This window comes from Pipistrellus hanaki (genome assembly GCF_964339955.1).
Source record: "Pipistrellus hanaki genome assembly, chromosome: 6".
Taxonomy (NCBI): Eukaryota; Metazoa; Chordata; class Mammalia; order Chiroptera; family Vespertilionidae; genus Pipistrellus; species Pipistrellus hanaki.
The window spans coordinates 29,490,901-29,517,514 of record NC_140508.1 but is presented as its reverse complement, the minus strand read 5'-3'; the positions used below and the strand labels follow the sequence as shown (position 1 = coordinate 29,517,514).

The 26,614-nt window shown below is 43.6% G+C and overlaps 1 protein-coding gene and 1 pseudogene across 3 annotated transcripts in view; one reads left to right on the top strand and one right to left on the bottom strand.

Moving 5' to 3' along the window:
* The window catches only part of MCM8 (minichromosome maintenance 8 homologous recombination repair factor), a 42,591-nt gene extending 27,098 nt beyond the window's left edge, over nucleotides 1-15,493 (top strand). The window contains exons 14-19 of one of the 2 annotated variants that reach the window (XM_084886798.1): nucleotides 376-571; nucleotides 6,912-7,131; nucleotides 8,021-8,230; nucleotides 10,157-10,233; nucleotides 13,478-13,667; nucleotides 15,389-15,493. In XM_084886798.1, coding sequence (XP_084742924.1) covers nucleotides 376-571; nucleotides 6,912-7,131; nucleotides 8,021-8,230; nucleotides 10,157-10,233; nucleotides 13,478-13,667; nucleotides 15,389-15,481 — 986 coding nt within the window. In that variant the 3' untranslated portion in view covers nucleotides 15,482-15,493. The remainder of the gene's footprint in view (nucleotides 1-375; nucleotides 572-6,911; nucleotides 7,132-8,020; nucleotides 8,231-10,156; nucleotides 10,234-13,477; nucleotides 13,668-15,388) is intronic. The other variant, XM_084886799.1, reaches the window with a different exon arrangement.
* Nucleotides 15,494-21,909: 6,416 nt separating this feature from the next.
* On the bottom strand, nucleotides 21,910-25,140 carry LOC311624054 (uncharacterized protein C14orf119 homolog; annotated as a pseudogene). Its single transcript has one exon. The product of its transcript is annotated as an uncharacterized protein C14orf119 homolog (transcript).
* Between the last annotated feature and the right edge of the window lie 1,474 nt (nucleotides 25,141-26,614).

Below are 26,614 nucleotides of genomic sequence, written 5' to 3'. Positions count from 1 at the left end.
AACATCTTGTATAATTATAGTTGTTGAAGTATACTATCTTGAATATGTATATATCTTAAAAGTCTCACCTGTTAGATTTAAGTCTTTAAGCTTCTTGAGGGTCACTTTCATATGTTCTTCATTTTTGTAATCCTCATAAAATAGCGCTTTCTCTCTGGAAAATGCCAAGTGAGAAAATATTACATAAGAGTAAGTTAAATAAGACATTTTATTTGCTGTAAAAAAAAAATCAGGAATTCTTTATTGTATGACTCTTTATAATTTTTACTGCTGGAAAGGTGGAAATATTTTTTATTGTGGAATAATAATTTCCATTACAATTTACAACTTGACCAAAGGACACTTTTTTTCTGTATTATTTTACTATGATTTCAGGTATTTGTGGAATAGATGAATTTGATAAGATGGGAAATCAACATCAAGCCTTGTTAGAAGCCATGGAACAGCAAAGTATTAGTCTTGCTAAGGCTGGCATGGTTTGTAGCCTGCCTGCAAGAACTTCCATTATTGCTGCTGCAAATCCAGTTGGAGGACATTATAATAAAGCCAAAACAGTCTCTGAGAATTTAAAGTAAGTCTCTTTAATACATTTAATCCCTACAAATCAGTATGAAAAATACAATTAAATGTATATTGGATAGTTCACAGACATTACAGATTTCCAGTAAAGGATTGTGGCTCACTTGTCCCATGCACCAAAAGGTTGCTGGTTTGATTCCTAATCAGCACAAGCCAGAGTTGTTGGCTTGATCCCCAGCATGCAGGAGGCAGCCAATTGATGTTCTGCTTTCACATTGATGTTTCTCTTTCTCTCTCCCTCTCCCTCTCCCTCTCCCTCCATCAATAAAAATATATTAAATAAAAATATGTTTGAACATTACAGATTTAAACAGTGAAGTACTATTGATATCTTCCAGATTGGCAAACATTTTATACTAGAGGCCCGGTACACAAAATTTGTGCAGGTGGGGAGGGGGTGTCCCCTCAGCCCAGCCTGTACCCTCTAATCTGGGACTCCTCGGGGGATGTCCAACTGCCTCTCGCAGTCCGGAATCCCTGGCTCCTAACTGCTCACCTGCCTGATCTCCCTTAACCCCTCTGCTGCCTGCCTGATCATCCCTAGCCACCTCTGCCTGCCTGATTGCCCCTAACCACCTTTGCCTGTCTACCTGATCACCCTTAACTGCTCCCCTACTGTCCTGATTGCTCCTAACTGCCTCACCCCGCACCCAGAACCCAGGATTCCCTCCTCTAGCTGGTTGCAGGCACCTGGAACCCGGGCTTCCCTCCTTCTGGCCAGCCACAGGCACCCAGGACCCTGGCCGGCTTTGCCTGGGCCAGCTGTAGCCGCAGGGGACTGTGGGGCAGGCGGCTTGTCCCTCTCCCAGGCCACAGCCTGGTTAGTCCCCATTCCTCTCTCCCCAGTGTTGAGTTTCTGAGCTGTTATGACATGAGGGCATGATTAACATTTGCATATCAGCTCCTTATTATATAGAATATTAATAATCATTACTGGCAAGGAGATGGAAAATTTAGCATTTTGAAAGACAATTTAGCATGTTTATCTCTATTTTAAATGTACACATTGTTCATGCAAATTCTTTTAGGAATTATAATCACAAAAATAGTGATACAAGTCCACAAAGATATGGGTACAGGGTGGGTGTTACGGTATTGTTGAACACTGCCAAAGATTGGAAACAAAATGCTCATTGATAGGAAAGTAGTGAAACTATATAATAATATGTACAGTGTCTAATGAGAATGAAAGGAGCTTTCTAAGTAATGATAGGGAAATATATCTATGCTTTACTGTTAAGTGAAAAGAGCACGTTATATACTCATATATATAGTATGATCCCACTTTATTCCAAAAACAATGTTTATATCTGTTTGCACATATGCTTTCTCTTCTGATTTGTTTGTACAAGTTGAACAAAATGTATAGGAAGGAGAAAGTAGACTGAAGTGATGCAAAAGGGAGAAAAAGACAAAAGCATGTCTAATATGAAAAACTGGAACCTTAGGGAGGATCCAAGATGGCTGCTCGGGTATACACCTAGCCGCAGCAGCTCACAACAATTTCAAAGGAATACAACTAAAATGTAGAGTGGACATTGCCCAGAGCTACAGGTAGTCGACTGACTGAAAACTCTACAATAGGAAGGAGGGAGAAAACCAGAAGGAAAATCAGAGGAGCTGAAAAAAAGCCTAAGGTACGGAGACATGCTGCGCGCTCGCACGCACACGCGCGGAGAGGTCGCAGCCGGAGAGGAGGAGAGGGCTGGGTGCTGCCTGGCGTTCCCTAGCAGGAAGGAAATAGAACCCCCAGCCTGGGCTGAACCCCCGAACCGGCAGCGCTGAGCCCCAAGTTATGTGCCAGACCCTGGGGACCCAGGCTCCGGCAGGGGGAGACAATCCCGGGGGACGGCAAAATGCGGGGCCCCCAGAGTCGCGCGCACATGGCGCGCAGAGGACTTAATGTTGACTCTGATGCTGGATTACCCTAGCCGGAAGAAACAAAGCCTCCGGCGGCAGCTCTGAGCCTCAGTCCAGACCTCCCCGAACTCCAGGTCTGGGCCAGTCCCTGGGGACCCAGGCTCGGGCAGGGGGAGACGGGGCTGTGAGGTGGAGTCCTGGGAGCGCGGCGAAAGGCCGAGCCCCCGGAGTCGCGCACACTGTGCGCAGAGGACAGTCTGTTGACTCTGATCCTGGACTCCCCTAGTGGGAGGGAGAAAGAAAGCTCCAGACTGGAGGAACGCCACGAGGAGCAGGAGCCCCTGCCGGACACCGGCCAGCTGGGCGCCAGCAAGGAGCCGGGCGACGGGGCCCCCAGTGGGGGGGGGTGCCCCTGAGCCTTCGACTGCTGAGCGCTGGCAACGGAGCCAAGGACGGGGGCTGCTTCCTGGGCGGCGCCGACCCCGGCAACAGGCTGGAGCAGCGCGGGAGCCCGCGGAGAACAAAGGGGTGCCACAGGCCAACCTGCTGAGCTCCCAGGACAAGGAGGAAGAAACCAAAGAAGTTCTCAATGTGAAGAAATCAAGTGAGAGCAAATGATAGTAAAATTACTTAAGAAAGAATACAAAGAAGATCTTGAAAAATCAAAGACTAAGTCAGAACTCAACGCACCAGTCAACATTGCAACATAAATGCGTTTTGTTTTTTTTTAAAAAAAAAAGAAAAAAAAAAGAAGAGAAAAAAGGGACAGAATGTTGGAACAGCGGCGACCAGGCCTAGAGTGGCCAGGCACAAGGCAGTGGCAGCTGGGCCCGGAGCAGCAGTGGCCAGGCCCCAGAACAGCAGCAGCCAGAACAAGAGCATCAACGGCCAGCACTGGAGCAGCCAGACCTGGGGCAGTGGCAGCCAGGCCTGAGGCAGAGGCGGCCAAGCCCAGGGTGGCCAGTCCAGGAACACCCAGACACGGAGTGGCTGGGCCCGGAGAAGCCCGGCCCAGAGCAGCCGGGTTGGGAGCAGCCAGGCCCAGAACAGCAGTAGACAACCACGAAGAATCCAGGCTGGGAGCGGCCAGGCTCGGAGCAGCCAGGTCGGGTGCGGCCAGGCCCGGAGCAGCGGCGGCCAGGCTGGGAGCGGCCAGGCCCGGAGCAGCTGGGTCTGGTGTGGCCAGGCCTGGAGCAGCGGCTGCCAGGCTAGGAGCGGCCAGGCCCGAAGCAGCAGCTGCCAGGCTGGGAGCAGCCAGGTCCGGAGCAGCCGGGTCTGGTGTGGCCAGGCCCGGAGCAGCGGCTGCCAGGCTGGGAGTGGCCAGGCCCGGAGCAGCAGCTGCCAGGCTGGGAGCGGCCAGGCCCGGAGCAGCCGGGTCTGGTGCGGCCAGGCCCGGAGCAGCGGCTGCCAGGCTGGGAGCGGCCAGGCCCGGAGCAGCCGGGTCTGGTGCGGCCAGGCCCGGAGCAGCGGCTGCCAGGCTGGGAGCGGCCAGGCCCGGAGCAGCCGGGTCTGGTGCGGCCAGGCCCGGAGCAGCGGCTGCCAGGCTGGGAGCGGCCAGGCCCGGAGCAGCCGGGTCTGGTGCGGCCAGGCCCGGAGCAGCGGCTGCCAGGCTGGGAGCGGCCAGGCCCGGAGCAGCCGGGTCTGGTGCGGCCAGGCCAGGAGCAGCGGCTGCCAGGCTGGGAGTGGCCAGGCCTGGAGAAGCGGCGGCCAGGCCTGGAGAAGCGGCTGCCAGGCTGGGAGCGGCCAGGCCCGGAGCAGCCGGGTCTGGTGCGGCCAGGCCCGGAGCAGCGGCGGCCAGGCTGGGAGCGGCCAGGCCCGGAGCAGCCGGGTCTGGTGCGGCCAGGCCCGGAGCAGCGGCTGCCAGGCTGGGAGCGGCCAGGCCCGGAGCAGCCGGGTCTGGTGCGGCCAGGCCCGGAGCAGCGGCTGCCAGGCTGGGAGCGGCCAGGCCCGGAGCAGCCGGGTCTGGTGCGGCCAGGCCCGGAGCAGCGGCGGCCAGGCTGGGAGCGGCCAGGCCCGGAGCAGCAGCTGCCAGGCTGGGAGCGGCCAGGCCCGGAGCAGCCGGGTTTGGTGCGGCCAGGCCAGGAGCAGCGGCTGCCAGGCTGGGAGTGGCCAGGCCTGGAGAAGCGGCTGCCAGGCTGGGAGCAGCCAGGCCCGGAGCAGCCGGGTCTGGTGCGGCCAGGCCCGGAGCAGCGGCGGCCAGGCTGGGAGCGGCCAGGCCCGGAGCAGCCGGGTCTGGTGCGGCCAGGCCTGGAGCAGCGGCTGCCAGGCTGGGAGCGGCCAGGCCCGGAGCAGCCGGGTCTGGTGCGGCCAGGCCTGGAGCAGCGGCTGCCAGGCTGGGAGCGGCCAGGCCCGGAGCAGCAGCTGCCAGGCTGGGAGCGGCCAGGCCCGGAGCAGCCGGGTCTGGTGCGGCCAGGCCCGGAGCAGCGACTGCCAGGCTGGGAGCGGCCAGGCCCGGAGCACCCGGGCCTTGTGCGGCCAGGCCCGGAGCAGCAGCTGCCAGGCTGGGAGCGGCCAGGCCCGGAGCAGCCGGGTCTGGTGCGGCCAGGCCAGGAGCAGCGGCTGCCAGGCTGGGAGCGGCCAGGCCCGGAGCAGCCGGGTCTGGTGCGGCCAGGCCCGGAGCAGCCGGGTCTGGTGCGGCCAGGCCAGGAGCAGCGGCTGCCAGGCTGGGAGCGGCCAGGCCCGGAGCAGCCGGGTCTGGTGCGGCCAGGCCAGGAGCAATGGCTGCCAGGCTGGGAGCAGCCAGGCCCGGAGCAGCGGCTGTCAGGCTGGGAGTGGCCAGGCCCGGAGCGGCCGGGACCGGAGCAACCGGTCCCAGAGCAGCCGGGTCGGGTGCAGCCAGGCTTGTAGCAGCAACAGACAAGTCCAGAGCAACTAGGTCGGGAGCGGCAGTGACCAGACCCAGAGCAGCTGGTTGTGGAACGAACCAGAGCAACAGAGGCCAGGCCCGGAGCAGCCAGGCCCGAAACAGCTCGCTCCTCGCCTGTACCTGCCCACGGCTGCCTCTCAGACATGGCTGGAAACTTTTGCGGGAACTTGAGGGTCTGCTGAATCAAGTGATGAAGGCTTAGATCTGGATGTGTTGAGTTAGTGTAGCGCTGGGGTGTTGATCTGTAAGTGCCTTGGGTGGGGCCTGGATGAGGCTGGTTGACCTATTTGGAAATGTCTTTTGTGTGAAGTGTATCATTGGGCATGTGGAGGTATTATTGATATGAGATAATGCTAAGTAACAGATTTACTATCTGAAAAGGGATTTACTATCGGGGAAAGGGAGGGAGGAAGAGACTGAACATAAACTGTGCACCTATGGATGAGGACAATGGGGGATGGGGAGGGGGCGGAGGGTGGGGTGGGAACCTGGTGGAGGGGGGAAGAAATGAGGAACCTTTGTAATAATATGAACAATAAAGATTGATTTAAAAAAAAAAAAAAAAAGAAAAACTGGAACCTTAAATTCTTGGGGGGAGTTAATTTTCTAATGTTTATTAATGTAATTATTACCTTTAATATAGAAATGGTACACAGTAAAATAAATAATTGTACTCTGAGATTCTAGGTATTTTTATATCACCACCACAAAAAAAGTCAATTTATTAGTTTTTCTTAGTAAAATAATTAAGTGCTTTATTGGAAAGATTAGAAGGATCCAACTGAACAAGATTCCAGGTTTAGACATAGATTATAGGTTTTAGTGTACCACGAACCTGCTTTGGGATGTTGGTGAAATTTGTTAATCACTCTGGAATTCACTTTTCTCAACTCAGAGGAGTTATCTCATTGATGGGTTCAGAGAAGGTGATTAAGTAGTATGCAGCATTTTTATTGTAATGACTAATTAGATGCTTGTTTAAGGAAAAATGGGCTCACCCTGGCCAAATAGCTCAGTTGTTTAGAGTGTTGTCCTGATGTGAGAAGGTTGCGGGTTCAATTTCCAGTCGTGGCACATAAAAGATGCAACCAATGAATGCATAAATAAGTAGAACAAATAAGTGTCTCACTCTCAAAATATCAATAAATAAAAAAGAAAGAAAAGAAAAAAAAAACTGGACTTTTTGCTTCTAAATGGGCAGAGGTACTCTGAGTAACTAAATGGGTTGGTGAAGCAACAGATAATAAAAGGAACTCCTTAACTAGATACCTCTACTGTGTCATACAGCATTTTAGCATAAAAATACAAAGATCCTAGATCATGGGTAATAATATAGAACATACACAGTTCAGTGGGTTGGCTGGTGGGAGAGAGGGCCAGGTGTTCAATCTACCAGAGGGCAGTGCATACAAAACTGCACATATTGAAAGGCACGTGGCCAGTGTCTCTGGAGTTGGCAGCTGTGTTATCCAAAAGCTATTGCTTGTTTCTATAATCTAAAACCTTTTTTAAGTTCTACATGGAACTTAAGTAATAAATAAGTTTTCTAGGCTTTGAACTCATTTTTATTTCAATCATTGTTTCTTCTTTTTTTACGCCTTTTTAGAATGGGGAGTGCCCTGCTATCCAGATTTGATTTGGTCTTTATCCTATTAGACACCCCAAATGAAGATCATGATCACTTACTCTCTGAACATGTAATTGCAATAAGAGCTGGAAAGCAGAGAACTGTTAGTAGTGCCACAGTAGCTCGTCTGAATAGTCAAGATTCAAATACCTCTGTACTTGAAGTGGTTTCTGATAAACCATTATCAGAAAGACTGAAGGTACAAATGCTTCTTAATCATTCAGTTCACTTCTGTTTGAATGTCAGAGTTCAGTGTGTTACTGTAGAGCAGTAATATATAAACTTTCATATCATAAACATATTTTATATTATACCTAGAGTTGCGGTGTACAAAATTTGTGCATTGGGGGAGGGGGTCCTCTCAGCCCAGCCTGCACCCTCTCCAATCTGGAACCCTTCAGGGGAGATGTCTGACTGCCTCTTGCAATCTGGGACCCCTGGCTCCTAACTGCTCACCTGCCTGATCACCCCTAACTGTCCCCCCCGCCCCCACAATGGCCTGGTAACCAACTGCTCCCCCCTCCCCGCCAGGCTGGTCGCCCCTCACCACCCCACTGGCCTGGTCACTCCTCACTCCCCTCTCTGCTGGCCTGGTCGCCCCTCACTGGGACCCCTGCCAGCCTGGTCACCCCACACAGCCTGCTGTTCGGTCGTTTGGTCGCCTCTCACTGCCCCCGCCCCCCCCCTTGCTGGCCTGGTTGCCTCACGTGGCTCACTGCTCAGGCATTTGGTCATCCCTCACTAACCTTCCTGCCGGCCAGGTCGCCCCACGCAGCCCACTGCTCAGTCGTTTGATCACCCCTCACTAACTCTCCTGACAGCCCCGTCGTCCCCCACGCAGCCTGTCCGGTCGTCCGTTTGGTGCTTTTGTTTGCAATGGTCGCTTAGACTTTTATATAGATAGATACTAGGGTTTATGTAAACTTTATTTGAAATAATCTGTATTAACTAGACCAAGAGCTAGAACTACAGTGTGTTTGGCTTACTTCAATTCTTAAATTTTATATTTATCTAAATAAGTTACTTTAATTGAAAGATCTTAGTTGCTACTTTGTCCTTGTAATTTGGGCCTTTTTGTCATGTGTTAGGTGGTTGCTGGAGAAACAATAGATCCAATTCCCCACCAACTATTTAGAAAGTACATTGGTTACGCTCGTCAGTATGTCTCTCCAAGGCTATCCACAGAAGCTGCTCAGATTCTTCAAGATTTTTACCTTGAGCTCCGGAAACAAAGCCAGCGTTTAAATAGCTCACCAATCACTACTAGACAGCTGGAATCTCTGATTCGATTAACAGAGGTTTGTTTAAGCTGATATTTTTTTAACTTAAGGAAGGGGAGATAGGAGTAATACGGTTTTTCTCAATTTTCTGCATGATTGATTTGGTTTTTCTTTTTACAGGAACGTATTAGAAATAAAGTTTTGTAAAAAATAGATATTTTCTTGATTTTAGAGAGGGAGAGGGGAAAGGAGAGGGAGAGGGAGTGAGAGATAGAAATATCAATGATGAGCAAATCATTGATAGGCTGCCTTCTTCACCCACCCACCCCCCAATGGGGATCGAACCTACAGCCCAGCCTCGGCATGTGCCCTGGCTGGGAATCGAACTGTTACCTCCTGGTTTACAGATCAACACTCAACCTTTGAACCACACTAGCCAAGCATGCAACCTTTTTTTTTTAATGACACTTAGGAAACTCTGTAGTGTGAAGAGTGATTAGGTTAACTGAAGATGTTGAGATTTAAGGTTGAATATTTGAGAACATGGAATGTGTCAAATACCTTGAGTATTTATTTGGTTTGATACACAACAGGTCCATAGGCAAGTGCCCATTTTCCTAATATTAATAACATCTATTCACAGCTATGGAATGCTAAGAGGACTCTGGCAGTTAAAATTAGCTGAGTCAGGGTTTGGGCTTTTTGCTTCTAAAATCTTACCAACTCCTCTTTGTTGTTTTAACACAGTGGTCGGCAAACTGGCTCGTGAGCCACATGTGGCTCTTTGGCCCCTTAAGTGTGGCTCTTCCACAAAATACCACGGCCTGGGCGAGTCTATTTTGAAGAAATTGAAGAAGTTTAAGTTTAAAAAATTTGACTCTCAAAAGAAATTTCAATCATTGTATTGTTGATATTTGGCTCTGTTGACTAATGGGTTGCGACCACTGTTTTAACAGATTGGTTAGTTATGACTTCCTGAAAGTAAAAAGCAAGGAAAATGCCGAAACCGGTTTGGCTCAGTGGTAGAGCGTCGGTCTGCGGACTGAAGGGTCCCAGGTTCAATTCAGGTCAAGGGCATGTACATTGGTTGCAGGCACATCCCCTGTGGGGGGTGTGCAGGAGGCAGCTGGTCGATGTTTCTCTCTCATCGACGTTTCTAGCTCTCTATCTCTCCCCCTTCCTCTCTGTAAAAAATCAATAAGATATATTTTTTTTAAAATAAATTAATTAAATAAAAGGCAAGGAAAAACCAAGTATATTTTATAATCAAATCTTCTGAAATGAACACTCAAAAAGATACATTAGTAGATAAAAATAAATTTTAATCCATATTTTAGTATATGTACTCCCAAAGTGAGCATTAATTTATATTTTAAATGAGTGATTATTTTCATACTCACGTTTTCAAATCGCTTTTTAAAAATTCTGACTTTCATATAGTTCCCTTCCTCAAAAGTCAGTTTTTGTATAAAATAAACAAAATCTGAAGACATAACTATACCTGTTCAAAAAATGTTAAATATATATGGTGTCCCCAAAAATTGTATACACACTTTGAATGATAATAAAACCAATATTTATTAACATGCAGTTGATTTTCAATGTTTAAAAGAATCTACAGAAATGAATTATTTCTTTTTTATCAGTGCCTGTTTTCAAACTGACGACTGTTCTCGTTCAGGCACTGTTGATAATTCGAACTAATGGAATTGCAAACATCAAGAATCATTTTGTTCGGTATTTGTGTGTATGCATTTCCTGGACTCTTGCTGGTTTTGTACCATAAACTTTATCTTTTATCTATCCCCATAAAGAAAAAATCCAGTGGCATTTCAGGATAAATTTTCTTTGTTCAAAGCTTATTCTGGTTTCACCCATCATTTCAAATCAGTTAAACGTGAAAAGGAGTGAAAGTTAAATGTTATCAGCTGTTAAAGTGCATATACATTTGGGTGGAGGGAGACACCGTATATTTATATTTTGTTATCTGAAAATGGTTCACAGGCACGAGCACGGTTGGAATTGAGAGAGCAAGCAACAAAAGAGGATGCTGAAGATATAGTAGAAATTATGAAATATAGGTAAGATTAAAATTTTTAATGTTTTAAATTAAGTACCAGTCATCTTTCCATTTTAAATATAGATTTTAATTAGGCCAAATAAAGTTGTTTATTTAGCCCATTGGATCACTTTTTTCTCTGAACAAACTATATTTTCCTGGTTTAAAACTTGTGTAAGTAATCTTGACACTAAAAAAATTTTTTTGAATGGGTAATACATTCACATAATTGTAAAGTCATTTCAAAAATACATATTTAGAGAAGACTTGCTCCCATCCTATTTACCATCTACCCGTCCTTTACCAAAACACCTATTCCTTTTTTTGTAAATAGCATTTGAGTTACACTGTTCTGTATCTTTTTTTTTTTTAATTGACATTATATCTCAAGATCTTTTCCTATTAGGACATAGAGAATTCTTTTAATAGCTAAATAGTATTCTATTATTTAGATACATCATAGTTTAAGCAGTCCCCCATTGCTAGATAAATGAATATCCTTTTATCCTTTTCCTTTTACAAACAATTTTGCAAAGAGTAATCTCTGTAAGACACTTAACATGTGGGTAAGTGTATACCTGTATGAGAAATTCTCAGGATATTTCTGGGTCCAAGTATAAATAGATACTTTAGGATGTTAACAAATACTGTTAAATTTTATGCTTTGTATTTTATTATATGGTTTGGTAGATCATGATTCCTGCAAGGTGAAAAAGAAAAAAAGATTATCTTTTAACTGATTGTATGTCTACCGAAGACAGTGGTCGGCAAACCGCGGCTCGAGAGTCCCATGCGGCTCTTTTCCCCTTGAGTGTGGCTCTTCCACAAAATACTACGGCCTGGGCAAGTCTATTTTGAAGAAGTGGCATTAGAAGAAGTTTAAGTTTAAAAAATTTGGCTTTCAAAAGAAATGTCAGTTGTTGATATCAATGATACTGTTGATATTTGGCTCTGTTGACTAATGAGTTTGCCGACCACTGACCTAAGACATTAATTATTATTATTATTTTTTTAAATTAAATTATTATCTGTGTACATATTTTAACATTGTCCCTCCCTCCCATACATACCCTCCCTCCCCAGAGTTTTGTGTCCATTGGTTGTACTTATATGCATATATACAAGTCCTTCGGTTGATCTCTTATCTTTCCCAGATCTTCCTATCCTCCCCGCTGTAATTTGACAGTCTGCTTGTTGCTTTACTGTCTTTATATCTGTCTTTAGGTTCATCAGTTTATAATGTTCTTTAATATCCATAAATGAGTGAGGTCATGTGGTATTTCTCTTTCATTGACTGGCTTATTTCACTCAGCATGATATTTTCCAATTCTATCCAGGTTGCTGCAAATGATGAGAATTCCTTATTTTTTAAAATATATTTGCATTGATTTCAGAGAGGAAGGGAGAGGAAGAGAGAGAGAGAAACATCAATGATGAGAGCCTCCTGCAAGTCCCAAACTGGGGATTGAACCCACAACCTGGCATGTGCCCTGAGTGGGAATTGAACTATGTCCTCCTGGTTCATAGGTTGGCACTAAACCACTGAGCCATGTCAGCTGGGCAGACGTAGATTATTTTTACTCAATAAAAGCAAAAGCTTATTTTAGATTTTTTTTTTTCAGTTAAGCATTTTTAATAGGTTCACACATTCATATGCTTCTAAAGTTTAAAAAGCATACAGTGGAAAAAGCTTGCTCTTACGTTCACCAGTTACCTATTTCTTCCTTCTTTTGCCCCAGTAGTGGCAACATTATCTTTTGTGTTGTGACTTTCAAATATAAAATACCCATTAGAACTCTGTGTATTCTTTTCCCCTCTCTATGGAGAAAAGATAGCATGCCATACACATTCTATACCTTGCTTTTTTTTTTATTTACAGTGCATCTTGGAGTTCATTCCATACCAGTGCCTAAAGAGCTTCCTTTTATTTTTATTTTTTTGAAACTGCATAATATTCCCTTGTGTGTGTATAATAATTTAGAAATTGTTCTTTTTAATATGCTCTCGTAGCAAATTATATATAAATCTGTTAAGAATATACTTTTCGCCGGGACCGGTTTAGCTCAGTGGATAGAGCGTCGGCCTGTGGACTGAAAGGTCCCGGGTTCGATTCCGGTCAAGGGCATGTGCCTTGGTTGCGGGCACATCCCCAGTAGGGGGTGCGCAAGAGGTAGCTGATCGATGATTCTCATCGATGTTTCTAACTCTCTATCCCTCTCTCTTCCTCTCTGTGAAAAATCAATAAAATATATTTAAAAAATAAAAATAAAAATAATTAAAAAAAAGAATATACTTTTCCAAGGCTAAAACTATATTAACTTAAAGATGAAATTATTGTGTTAAGTAATTTCTATTTGAAAGTAAATAGATTACCCCCCAATACACACACACACACACACACACACACACACACAAACTCCACCCAAGAGCCCCTGTTCTGGGGCTTGCTTGGAGTCAGAACCAGGTGACATTGCCTAGCTGTTCCCCTGGTTCTGAGTGAAAGTGGTACAGCATAGCTGGAAGAGCATGGGCTTTAGAGTCAGACCTGAAGCTTCACAGTTAAACTCTGCTTCTCAGTCTCCTTTTGTGTAAACACGCCACGAGCACAGGTGCTGAGGTAGCATGCAGTGAAGCTATATAAAGTGACAAATAGGGTTCTGGTACATTAGTGGACACTGGTAACTGACACTGTGCTTATGACAAATAGCACTAGCTTTGATGATATTAGGATGAGACTGAGCAGACCTCCCTTTCTCTGACCTATATCACACACTAAAGGCTTCAAAAACTGGCAGATCTCACATCAGTCTTCTATGCCTTCCATCTAAATTTTCTCTTAGCTCTACGCTGCAGATCCTTTTCTTCCTTTCCTCGTAGGGAGAGAGTTTACTGGTTGTCTCTTCATTCCTCGGCTGGTACTGGCCTGTCCGTGGAGGCCACTCTGTTCCCTCTGCACTAGAAGCATGCTATATGTGTAGAAGGACACCCATGCTACCTCCTGAAGGTCTAAGCCTTAACCTCCAGTTTCTTTCTTGCCCTCTAGGCAAGAAGTTCTTAAAAATGATAACGGTCCAAAATATTTTAGCCTCAGCCAATGCTATAGTGAATATCATAGTGGCCACTCAATAAATACATGTTTAAATCTCTGCTGCATGAGGCCTTATGATAATTCCACATTTTTCTTCTTATAATCTAGAGGCCTGGGATGAAAATTTCTATAGCCATGCCACCTTGAGTAACCTTGTTTTTCCTCCTCTCCCATTAAGCATGCTGGGAACTTACTCTGATGAATTTGGGAACCTGGATTTTGAGCGATCCCAGCATGGTTCTGGAATGAGCAATAGGTCAGCAGCAAAAAGATTTATTTCTGCTCTCAACAACATTGCTGAAAGAACTTACAATAATTTATTTCAATTTCATCAACTTCGGCAGATTGCCAGAGAACTAAACATTCAGGTATGATAAGCCAAATACTTAATCTTTTTTATAATGTCAGCAGATCTTTATTAATGTATAACAGAACTTTTAAAATATCGAAGTATTTGGGTTAAAAGGATGGAATAGGCACCCTGGCCAGTTACTCAGTGGTTAGAGCATCAGCCCTCAGACTGAAGGGTTGCAGGCTCAATTCCTGGTCAAGGGCATGTAGGTTGCAGGTTCAGTTCAACCAGTTGATGTGTCTCTCACATCCATGTTTCTCTCTTTCATTCTCTCTCTAAAAATCATGGGACAAAATATCCCTTTGGCAAGGATTAAAAAAAAAAAGAATGGAATAGGCATTTTGGAAAACAAAAACAAAAAACAAGCTTGTTTTCTTAAGTTATGAAACTAGCTGTGTATAGCTTTAAAGAAAGTTTTTATCTTTACCTTCTTTTCGAAGGTTTCTCAATATCATGATAGTTACTGGAAAACGTTTTTTGGACAATCCCTTGTGGACAAGTGATCTTAATATCTTTGAACCTCAGTTTCTTCATTTGTTAAATGGACATGGTTCCACCTGCTCTACCAATGGAAAAGTTTAGTGAAAAGGATGTAGTAAGACTTTTTTGTTTATTATTTTATTTGTTTTTGTTAATTATCACCTGAGGATATTTTTCCCATTGATTTTTCTTACAGAGTGGAGGGGAGGAAAGAGAAACATTGATGTGAGAGAGACACATCAATTGGTTGCCTCCCATTTGCACCGCAACCAGGGCTGGCCTACTTTCTAATCACTTAGCAACACTGGCTAGGGTTATTTTTTAATTTTATTTATTTATTTATTTTAAATATATTTTATTGATTTTTTACAGAGAGGAAGGGAGAGATATAGAGAGATAGAAACACCGATGAGAGAGAAACACCCACCAGCTGCCTCTTGCACACCCCCTACTGGGGATGTGCCCGCAACTCAGGTACATGCCCTTGACCGGAATTGAACATGTCCGCAGACCGACGCTCTACCACTGAGCCAAACCGGTTTCGGCTAATTTTTTTTTTTAATTATAGATGACATATCATATTCATTCAACATTTATATACCTTACAAAGTGATCAGCACAATAAATCTAGTCACCACACAGAGTTATCTTATTGACTCTATTCCCTGTGCTATACATCACATCCCTATGACTTATTTTATAACTAGAAGTTTATACTTATTAATCTCCTTCCCCTTTTCTGCTATGTAACACAATTTATATGTAAAATTGCCTCCTTAATTTCAAAAGTTAGACAAAATTTTTTTGAACGCAAAGCTAAAACAAATATAAAAGATTCCCTGCATTATAGAATCTAAAGTTCATATGTAGACAGTTTTATCCATAAGTACAAATAATTTTATTTTCCCAAGAAACTTGACAATTGTACATTTGTTTTTGAGAGATTTAAAAAAATCATATTTTGGCTGAAACCGGTTTGGCTCAGTGATAGAGCGTCAGCCTGCAGACTGAGGGGTCCCGGGTTCGATTCTGGTCAAGGGCATGTACCTTGGTTACGGGCACATCCCCAGTGGGGGGTGTGCAGGAGGCAGCTGATCGATGACTCTCTCATTGATGTTTCTAACTCTCTGTCTCCCTTCCTCTCTGTAAAAAATCAATAAAATATATTTAAAAAAAATAAAAAAAAATCATATTTTGCACTTTACTTAGTGGTCTCTTTTTCTTTTGTTTGGGCTAACTTTTGATGTTTTTTTCCAGGTTGCTGATTTTGAAAATTTTATTGGATCACTAAATGAGCAAGGTTACCTCTTGAAAAAAGGCCCCAAGGTTTACCAACTTCAAACTGTGTAAAAAGACTACCAAGCTAGGACCTCCTGGGTTAATTAGCATTTTAAAGCCATCTCAAGAATGGAGAATATGCAGAGAAAATAACTGTTCTGAAAAATGACATCCCAAAAGTAATATAACGAGAAAAGAGTATTGAATTAATTTAAAAAGTGATAGTCATTTGTTAATTCTCACAATTTCTTCTGTAGGTTATAAAGAATTTTTTAAATCTGAATGATGCAGTTATAATTTATTTATAGTTATATTTTTATATAATTATACAATTATAATTTATAGTTTTTCATTCTTTTTTAAAATTAAATTTACTGGGGTGACATTGACTTCTTTTAGTATTATATTTCATAGGTGTTTTTGTGTGTGTGTATGTGTGTGTTTTGTTTTGTTTTTGTTACTCCTCACCCAACGGTATTTTTCCCATGGATATTTTTTAAAAATATATATTTTTATTGATTTTTTACAGAGAGGAAGGGAGAGAGATAGCTAGAAACATCGATGATAGAGAGAGTGGAAAGGAGGGAAAGAATGGGAGAGAGAGAAACATTGATGTGAGACACATCTATTAGATGCCTCCCAAAAGGGCTGGGGATTGAATATGCTACCCAAGAATGTGCCTTTGACTGGAAATCGAATCCGGGACCCTTCAGTGCTTGGGCCATTGATCTAACCACTGAACACTACTGGCCAGGCTATTGCATACTAAATGTCCACTTGGGGAAGCATTCACGGTTACTTTAAAATCCTGCCACCTCCCACCTGAGCACACCATATGCACTATAAGTTACACTTTTTTTTTTTCAAGTTTGGTATTAATTTTGTTCTATTTTTTGTATAACTTTAAATCAAGTTTTATTTCTTTTTTTAAAAAATATATTTTATTGATATTTTACAGAGAGGAGGAAGGGAGAGAGATAGAGAGCTAGAAACGTCAATGAGAGAGAAACATCGACCAGCTGCCTCTTGCACACCCCCTATTGGGGATGTGCCCGCAACCAACGTACATGCCCTTGACCGGAATCGAACCTGGGACCTTTCAGTCCGCAGACCGACGCTCTACCACTGAGCCAAACCGCTTTCGGCTAAAGTTTTATTTCTACAGGCCTCAGGAAATGGGTAGACGTCATAGGACAATCTCTCTTCTCAGCAAAATAAAGTTGCATATATTTTGATACGCGTTTATTCTAGAGGGGAAAACTGCAATTTACATTAGCAATGCTATTCAAGATCCTTACATCAGACTAAAAAACAGTCTACATTAGAGATTTTAGTTCTTTGTTCAAGTACCCAGACAGAATCCAAAAGCTGTCTAGCTTCAGTGAAGATGGATGACAGGCATCTGGCATGGAAGAAGGAAGGAATGCAGTCCCCTAGAATGGTGGTGGTTTTCTTTTTAAGTCATCTCTGTACAAAGGTGCTGGGCAGGCATCCCAGAGAAAGGATCCAAAACTCCTTAAATTGGCCTGAGTCGCAGGCATTGCCACAGCAGCTGGTACAGGAGAACCTACTGTCTCAGGTTCAGGCGGAAACAATTTTGCTTAGAATGCTAGATGGCCAAACTTCAGCCTGTGGTCCAGTGCAACTCTTGCCTCACTTGTCAAGAGTGAAACTTTAGTCTGTTAGAAGAACCAACTGGAATCACACCACCTTTGGTACCTCACGCTCATTGTTAGGGAAAGATTAACTTTGAATTTTCTGAGCTGTTAATTCCTAGAGACTGCTTTATTCCTCCCAAAAGACTATTGGTGAAATAATCCTCAAAGGCTGAAAGCTAAAACCTACCAGTCCTGGGCTATACCTTCCTGCAGAAGAGCAGCTGACCTGCTATCCCACCCAAAGCTCAGCCTGAGGTCTATTTCAGTGAAGGCAGGAGCTGTGCTTCTCAAAGCAGAGAAGCAATTTAAGAGCAGAAAGACAGAGGAAAACTACAAAAGAATTATCTTGATACAGACTTATCCCATAGTGTGAGGGAGAGGGCAAAGAACCTAGTGACATTTTGCTTATCCAGCAATTTCTGTCTCTTTGGTGACCAACTCCTTCCCATTCCATAGGGTCTTGAACTGCTCAGGGACAGGGAACTCATTGAAGTGTCCGTCTTCTGAAGGAATGAGGACATTCATCTCAGAAGATTTGGCACTGTCTCATAATCCAAGGAATTCTAATTCGGGTAAACATGGCAGCCATCTGTTTTGTTATGGAAATGGTTGGCATTTTACCCATTACCTGAATTTTGACATCTCTACTATTATCTCCCCAATGCCCAGCATATCATCGAATACCAGACTGAGTTTCTTTCTTTTTTTTTTTTTTTTAAATATATTTTATTGATTTTATACAGAGAGGAAGGGAGAGAGAGAGTTAGAAACATCGATGAGAGACAGTCATCAATCAGCTGCCTCCTGCACCCCCCCACTGGGGATATGCCCGCAACCCAGGCACATGCCCCTGACCGGAATCGAACCTGGGTCTCTTCAGTCCCCAAGCCGACGCTCTATCCACTGAGCCAAACCGGTTTCGGCAAGACTGAGTTTCTTATAGTGAGCTACTGTAATGGAGTTAATTTTGCCTTTGATTTGCAAAGTCCTGTTGACACATATATGTAGCCATCTGTTTCAGCTTTGTCATCACCTGCTTTTGGAACACTGTTTCCATATCCATAGTGCATGTCAGAGGCATGGGACACTGCCTTCAGGTGGCCTACCTCCCTCTCCCAACTTTCTACCAGATTTTGCATGTCAGCCAAAATGTACCACCTCAGGACTGTCAACAGCCTTTCTCCACTTCCCTACAGTTACTTTTTAATGTTTGAATATTTCTGACACACACAAAAATGAATTTATCTTTCAAAAATGAACTGAAACTAAGTTTCAATTTATTTAGCTTAACATTTTAGTTATTAATAAATTTTTAAGATGTATTATTTTTATTACTAAAGATAAACATGTGCCTATCCTATATAATAAAGAGGTAATATGCAAATTTGACCCTCATGCCCTCACACAAGATAACTACCCCCATGTGGTCAAAGATGGCTGCCACAAGATGGCCGGCAGGAGAGGGTGGTTGTGGGCAATCAGGCCAGCAGGAGGACAATTAGGGGCAACCAGGCTGGCGAGGGAGGGCAATTAGGACAACCAGGCCTGCAGGGAGGGCAGTTGGGGGCAATCGGGCTGACAAGGGAGCAGTTAGGCATTGATCAGGCTGGCAGGCAGATGAGTTGGGAGCCAGCGGTACCAAATTGTGAGAGGGATGTCCGACTGTTGGTTTAGGCCTGATTCCACAACTGGCAGCCAGACATCCCCTAAGGAGTCCCAGATTGGAGAGGATGCATGATGGGCTGAGGGACATACCACACCTCCCAGTGCATGAATTTTGTGCACCAGGCCTCTAGTTTTAAATAAATAGCTATGCAAGGCTTATATTAAAACCTTTATTTCTACATTCCCTAATTTTTTGCTGAATTTCAACTGTGATCCTATTTAACTCCATTTTTCTAAAGACATGCTAGTATTGCCTTAACCGGTTTGGTTCAGTGAATAGAGTGTCAGCCTGTGGACTGAAGGGTCCCAGGTTCAATTCCGGTCAAAGGCATGTACCTTGGTTGCAAGCAAATCCCCAATAGGTGGTGTGTAAGAGGCAGCTGATTGATGTTTCTAACTTTATATCCCTCTTCCTTCCTCTCTGTAAAAAATCAATAAAATATATTTTAAAAAAATAAAGACATGCTAGTATTGCTAATTCTTAAGTTTTTGGTTTTAAAAATTATTAACTTTTGACTACAGAAGGTCAGAATGTTAAGTACTTTTTTGTACATATTTATATACTTGCCAATTTCTAATTTTGTAGTATCTCACAATTTTGTTAAATCTATATTCTGCCTTTGCATTATGACAAATACTATTCATTTCCTTATATTTTTTGTTTTCTCTAGAATAACTGGTTTTTTAACTACTTAATTTTCTATGAACCTCCCACTAATTTGACCTAAGGCTCCACTGCAAGTCTAACTCTCTTTTCAGAACGTACAACTCAAATACTGTGTCTCTCTTCCTGGAAACTTTTCTCCTGGAATTCTTTGGTCTTTTCCAGTCAGAACTATACAACTGTCATCTTGGGACTTCTCATTTTCTCTCCCATTTGCTGGCTCCTGTGTCTTTTCTTGTTTTACTCCCTCTTTTTGGTAGAACCCATCTTTTTTTCTTTTAATATTTTTTTTTATTGATTTTAAAGAGAACGAAAGAGAAACAGAAGCATCAGTTTGTTGTTCCACTTATTTATGCATTCATTGGTGGTTTCTTTGTATGTACTCTGACCAGAGAATCCAACCTGCAATGTTGGCATGTTGTGTCTGCTCTAACCAACTGGGATACCTGAACAGTGTGGGAAGCTATTTTCTAAGTAGCTTCCTGAGGAAGAGTTCATAAAGCAAATTCTACCCTCACCCCTAGATTAATAGTTTGGGCATAGAATTTTATTTTGGAAATCATTTTCACTCAGAATTTTAAATATTGCTCTGTTGTGTTTAGTTTTCAGTGTTGCTGTTTAGATATTCAAAGGCAGTTTCATGTTTATTCTTGGTGTGTGACTTTTTTTTTTTTCTATTGGCACCTTTCTCCCATGATGTTCTGAAATTTTAGTTTTTAACTCTATCATGCTTGTTTCTCATGCCAAAAATGTTGGGGTTATATTTAGTACTTCTTTTTCTCATCCCCATATCCATCAAAGCAAATCTTTCAGCACTATTCTTCAAACTATCTGGAATCTAATTACTCTTACTTATTTCCAATTCCACTATTCTGGCCCAACCCATCATCTCTTGTCTAACTTCCTAAAGACAAAGGCTTTGCTTTATTCACTGCTGTTGCCATAGCAGTTAGAACAGGTTTTAATCACTCGCCTTTCCTGTCCCCCAGGGAATTTTACCTTTACTCTTCTAAGCTCCAAGGGCCTTTCTTTCGCCTCTGTAACTTACTTCCTGAGCCCATTTCTTCTATAGCTCACTTCTTCCACCTGTGACTTCCTAAATAAACTTTCTCTTATAGATTAAGGCTTGGCTCTGAATTCTTAGCCAGAAATCAAGTACCAAAGTTGCTAAACCAAGGTCTAATCGCAGGTAACATTCTGGTGCTATTTTCCCCACACCAGCAAACGTATGATCAGATCACCCTGTGATGTTACTTTCAGTTACTGAACTTGTACATACCCCCTTTTGTGTCCATATAACAAGCAATATGAGAGACATAGACAAAACAATGAAAAAAACAAGAGTTCTGAGGCTCCAGAGCTAGCGTCACAAATATTTTCTCCTGCTCACCACTTCTACTTCCACTGAACTTTGCAGACAGAGATCAGAGAGCCTGTCAGGGTATGAAGCTTACCTATTGCTGGCTTTTGTTACAGATCTTACAGGTGTAGCAGTCCTAGGAGCTAGCAGTGGTCCAGTCAGTGAGTTCTGGCTCTCCAAAACTGGGGGAGGAAAAATAATTTTCCTTCCACCCTTCTAGGTGGTTCTGCCTGATCTAAGAATCAAACTGACGTGAAAACAGATTAGCAGAATGTGGGGAAAGAGGACACATACTAAACCTGATAAGCTCAGGGGAGGACTGCATTGCTGCCTTTACAAACTGAAGAGATCAAAAGGAACCACGATAGGATAGTCTGAATATAATAGCTGGCCATGGCAGGTAATCATGCCCCACGCCTGTATCTTCCTTGACAAAGGTCAATCTTTATATTAGGTGAGCCTGTCTCTTGTCTCCTTTATATCTAAGAGAAGTTTTGCATCTAATATTACTTTGAAATATCAAAGTAATTTTCTTTTGCAGACCCCTCAAGGCCCAACTGCCAACTCTAGAGAATGAAGCCACAGAAACCCTCATTATCTTGTTGCCTGTAGTCCATCTCTATGTGCTATAAATGTTATTAACTGTCCTGTATCCACCAATGTAAAAGAAGTGTTTCTCCATTTTGCTCTTTATCCAGAGATTTCTTTGCTTTGCTTTCTCCCATCCTTTTATTCTACCACCGATTTTATGTAACCCTCTTTACCTCTCCTCCTTTTATTCTAAAGTATAAAATAAGCTGCAAAACTGTCATTCTCCAGAACATTTTTGTTACCAGACTAAAGGGTCCATTTGCCGGCACACATCAAAGCCCAATAAGATGTGAACAGGAGTTGGCAGCAAAGAAAGTAAAGATTTTAAGGAAATGGCACCAAACTCAGAGTCACAGGTAAGGAAGCACTCAAACCTAGCTCCCCAATGGCCCACACAAGAACAGAGTATATACAGGAAAAATTAACCATGATGATTAAGGGAATTGGGGTTGTGGGCTTTACTGATTGGTTTGGGCCAGCGTAGGGAGTAGCTGGTCCTTGTATCAGGTCCTCATGTTAACCACGATGTCCTCTGTCTAGTTCTATGAGGGTGTGGTAACACAACTGAGATATTGTTACCTTCAGTTTGACCAAAACTCTGTTTCTGTAGTCCATAGACCTGAGCCTTTCTTATTCCTCAGAGAGTTTCATGCTGATCAGAATCTGATGTCCTTTTAGGGCTTAATGATAAAGGAGTGGATGGACAGAGAGCGGGGTTATGTTAAAGAAATGGAGTTTATGTGCAATTACATTTTTTCAGTCCATTGAGATTTTATTTCCCAGCAATTGCCGTCAGTTTGGCTCAAACTTCTAAAAGTTCTCTACAGATTTAGGTGTTTCTTAGGTTGACAAGGAGAAAAGCAAAATGTAATTTGGTAACATATATACCTCATGTATATATGGGAAGGACCCAAGAACACCAAGTAATTTGCCCTAATGGGAGAAGCCATCACCTTAAATACTGCTGGAAACCGATCACTGTCTAATTAGAAAGGTGTGGGCAAGGAACCCAGAAGGCTGGTCAACCTCAAAGCTCTGAAAGGTCAGAGCCAACCTCTCCCTATCTAATTGAGACAATGGTAGCTGAAGCAACTCCCCCACCAAATCATGTAAATCTTTACTGACGAGATAATCTGCCTGTTATTGTATCCCAAGCCTGAATAAAAGGGAGGGCAAGGCCAAGGCAAAGCATAGTCCTCCCACTAGAGTTGGGCTTGGCCCCCATTTTCCAAATTAATATTTTTCTAGTCTTTCTCACTTGTGTGCGTCCTTCTCCTGAACCCTGAACCACAAAGGTCGTGAAAGGGTGCCCACAAAATACTACTTTTTTCAAAAAAAAAAAAGGTGTTGGAGGTAGTCAGTTATGAGATATTACCAGGAAAAGCACTGTAAACAAGAGTAAGATTGTTATATACTTTTTTAAATTTTTATTTTATTGATTTTTTACAGAGAGGAAGGGAGAGGGATAGAGAGCTAGAAACATCGATGAGAGAGAATCATCGATCAGCTGCCTCCTGCACACCCCCTACCGGGGATGTGCCCGAAACCAATGTACATGCCTTTGACCGGAATTGAACCTGGGACCTTTCAGTCCACAGACCAAGGCTCTATCCACTGAGCCAAACGGGTTTGGGCAGATTATTATGTACAATTAAATCCATGCCTTCTCTACTGATAATGAAGGCAGTCCTCGCACAGTTAGGGAAACATGCTTAAAAGTGGGGATTTCCCTTATAAAAGTAAATATCCTTTCAGAAAGAGCAACTTCTACTTGGTCTTCAGAGCTTCTCCCATGTCTGCTGTTTCTTAAAAGGACCCAGCCTAAAATTATAGCCCAAAGAGGCATATTTGGGGGAGGCAGACAGCTCCCCATCAGCCGCAAAAACACATTCCATTTCATTCAGAACTGAATATGAAAACAATTCTGCAACATTGCAATATTATTTTTTTCCCAAAGACAGATTCTTTATTTTGATACAAAAATAAACCCTTCAACCTCTAAATGTCTCTTTTTTTCATATTGTTGTAGAGCAAATTTACAGAATATCTTCTAACGGCTCCAAGGATATCACATATGCTTTTGGAAAAAGTCATTACTACGGTATGTGGATTCAAACACATCAGTGTGGAGGAAGGAATAACTATCTCCCTCTTCTGACTTTCCATAATTTTTTCTAAATCATCACAGGAAAGCCAGTGGTTAGGATGTCATATAATTATGCCTGAATCTGCTAAGGGAGGTGAAACCAGACATCTGAATCCAGCTAAATATATAAATGTGACCTTTTATCGCCCTGCTCTCCTGCCTCTGGGTAGGAAGGTTCTACTTTATGGGCCAAAAGTAGGCTTGAGTTATGAGATGCCTTTTGGTTCTGGTTGCAAAATATGCCTTTTTGAGGGTTTAACATCTCCTGGAAAGAAGTAAGCTAGAGGCAGACTGCTAATCTGGATTTGCTTAGATGGAAAACATTTACTACCCTAGGAGTCCAGCGGATGTACTGTAAACATTGAAATAGCCAGGCCTAAAGCTCAGTCCGTCAATCAGGATACCATCCCCAGACCTTTACTTGGCACATCTGAAGTTCTCACTGTAGAGTTGTGGCTTCGGATCCATCAACTATAGTTCTCTTCTCTGATTTTAATGCCCATCAGTCTTTACCAGCTGGAGCAGCCACTGCTTGGTAAAACTTAGCCACGAAGTCGGGCTCACTGACCTCCAGTTGCCAGGCAAATTCATTGTGCTCCTCAGCCCAACCTCGAAACCACTGATCCCAAAGACGTAGCTGTCACCGAGAATCAAAGTGGACCCTTGGCTCCAGACACACTAAACGGCTCCAGACCTTCTAGCAATGGCTGTAACTTTCCTGGCGCTGCTTTAGTTCCCAGGTCTTGTAGGACACGGTCACGCTGGGGACCTGACCGACTGGCAAACCAGTGAGGAATACACTTCACTTCCTGGGAAGTGCTGTAAGACACCGGGGGAGAGAAGAATTAATAGATTGCCTGGCACTGAGGGTAAGAGAGAGGGAAGGATAGCTGCACAGAAGATGAAGATGATTCTAGTGGCATCCTCACACCAGATGGCGGAGCTGGAGGAGGTGACTCTGGACGGGGAAGCCTTTTCAGGCGCCACGGAAGCCACGAGGGCCACCTGAAGGCCGCACCGGAGCCACGAGGCCTCGCCAAACGTGGGCAGAAGATGCCCAGAGGGGTGGCGAGGCCTTGCCTGGCATCGGCGGGGAGCGGACCCATTTGAGAGTCTCTGCCGCAGCGCGGGCTCGTTTAGGCCGCCAGCGCGAACCTCCGAACCTCCGGAGCCGCGCGGTGCGGGGCGAGGCTCCCGTGGGAACGGAGAGCGCGCCGGTAACCCCCCTAACGGCAGAGGCGCGAGCCCCAAATGGGAGGGTGAGCGCTTCTCCCCCCGGAGTGTCTTAAGCTCCTCCCTCCAACCCCACCCACTCCTTGTTTGTGCCCCAACATTGCAATATTATTGAATATTAATATCAAGAAGTATAATGTATGACAAATACAATAGTAATCATTAATGTGTAATATGGGTCAGTTAATTAACAACTGGTTATTATTTGGGACATTTTTGTAAGAAGTGTTCTAAGCTAAGTCTAGCTTTCCTTAGCTGTAAAAATGTGTGGATGAAAAGGGGCCAAATGCTAACCTGATTACTCAGGGAAGGCCTGCATGTCTGAAACAAAAACTTTTTTTTAAAACCTCACCTGAGGATATTTTCTATTTATTTATTTATTTATTTATTTATTTATTTATTTATTTGAGAGAGAGAGAGGGAAAGAGAGAAATAGTGATGTGAGAGACATACATTGATAAGTTGTCTCCTGCATAGGCCCTGACCAGGGCCTGGGCTGGGGAGGAGCCTGCAACTATGGTCCATGACCTTTTAAAAAAAAAAAAAGTATTTTATTGATTTTTTACAGAGAGGAAGAGAGAGGGATAGAGTTAGAAACATTGATGAAAGAGAAACATCCATCAGCTGCCTGTTGCACACCCCCTACTGGGGATGTGCCTGCAACCAAGGTACATGCCCTTGACCAGAATTGAACCTGGGACCTTTCAGTCCACAGGTCGATGCTCTATCCACTGAGCGAAACTGGTTTCGGCTCCTGCCCTTGATGGGAAACAAACCTGGGACCCTTTGGTCCACAGGCGGACCCTCTATCCACTGAGCCAAACTGGCTAGGGCTGAAATTAAATTAAGAAGCAATTTATGGTGGGTAGTCATATTCTAGGCCAGTATCTTCCCTGACAAAGGCCAATCTTTACCTGAACTGAGCCTATTGTCTTTTTGCATCTATGATAACATATTTTTGAAATGTTAAAGTAATTTCCCTTGCCCTAACCGGTTTGGTTCAGTGGATAGAGCGTAGGCCTGCGGACTGAAGGGTCCCAGGTTCAATTCAGGTCAAGGGCATGTACATCCTTAGTAGGGAGTGTTGCAGGAGACAGATGATGGATGTTTTCCTCTCATTCATGTTTCTAGCTTTCTATCGCTCTCCTTTCCTCTCTGTAAAAAATCAATAATATATATTAAAGTAAATAAATAAAATTTCCTTTATCTGGACCCCTCAAAGCACAGGCACCACTCTGCGGAGACCACAAATCCCCTCATTGTTATTAATTGTTGACTGTTAACCATAGTAGTTAACTATACTGCACCCACCTAAGTAAAAGAAGTATGGATTTATCATTTAACTTTTTATCCAATCTTCAAACTTTGCTGTCTCCTGCCTCCCTAATCTATCACCAATGGATTTCATGTAACCCACTTATGTCTTCTCTTTTAATTGTAACTTAAAAGAGGTGCAGAATTGCCATTTTCCATAGCATTATGTCAATCCGTTGAGATTCAGCTTCCCTGCAATTGCCAATAGTGTGGGCTCAGGTACTACTTAACAAAAATCCTTTACAGCTTTGAATGTTTCTTACGTTAATAAACGTAAAGTTAATAATGAACCTTACCTTAGAGTTTTTGGGAGCATCAAATGGGATAATGCACTTTCTACACATACACACACATCTTGGTTATAATGAACACCCTTTCCAGGTAAACAGTAATTATTACTGACATTTCCTAAAACCTATATTTTTGGCATATGCAACGCTCAAAAGAGGAAGAAGAGCTGTGAGCCAGCACTGATTACTTCTTCTGGACCACTTTATCAATATTGAAATCTAAAAGAGCCGAGAACGCCGCGCACACCTGAAGAGGATCCTTCTCCAGGCCACGGCTTTGGGGG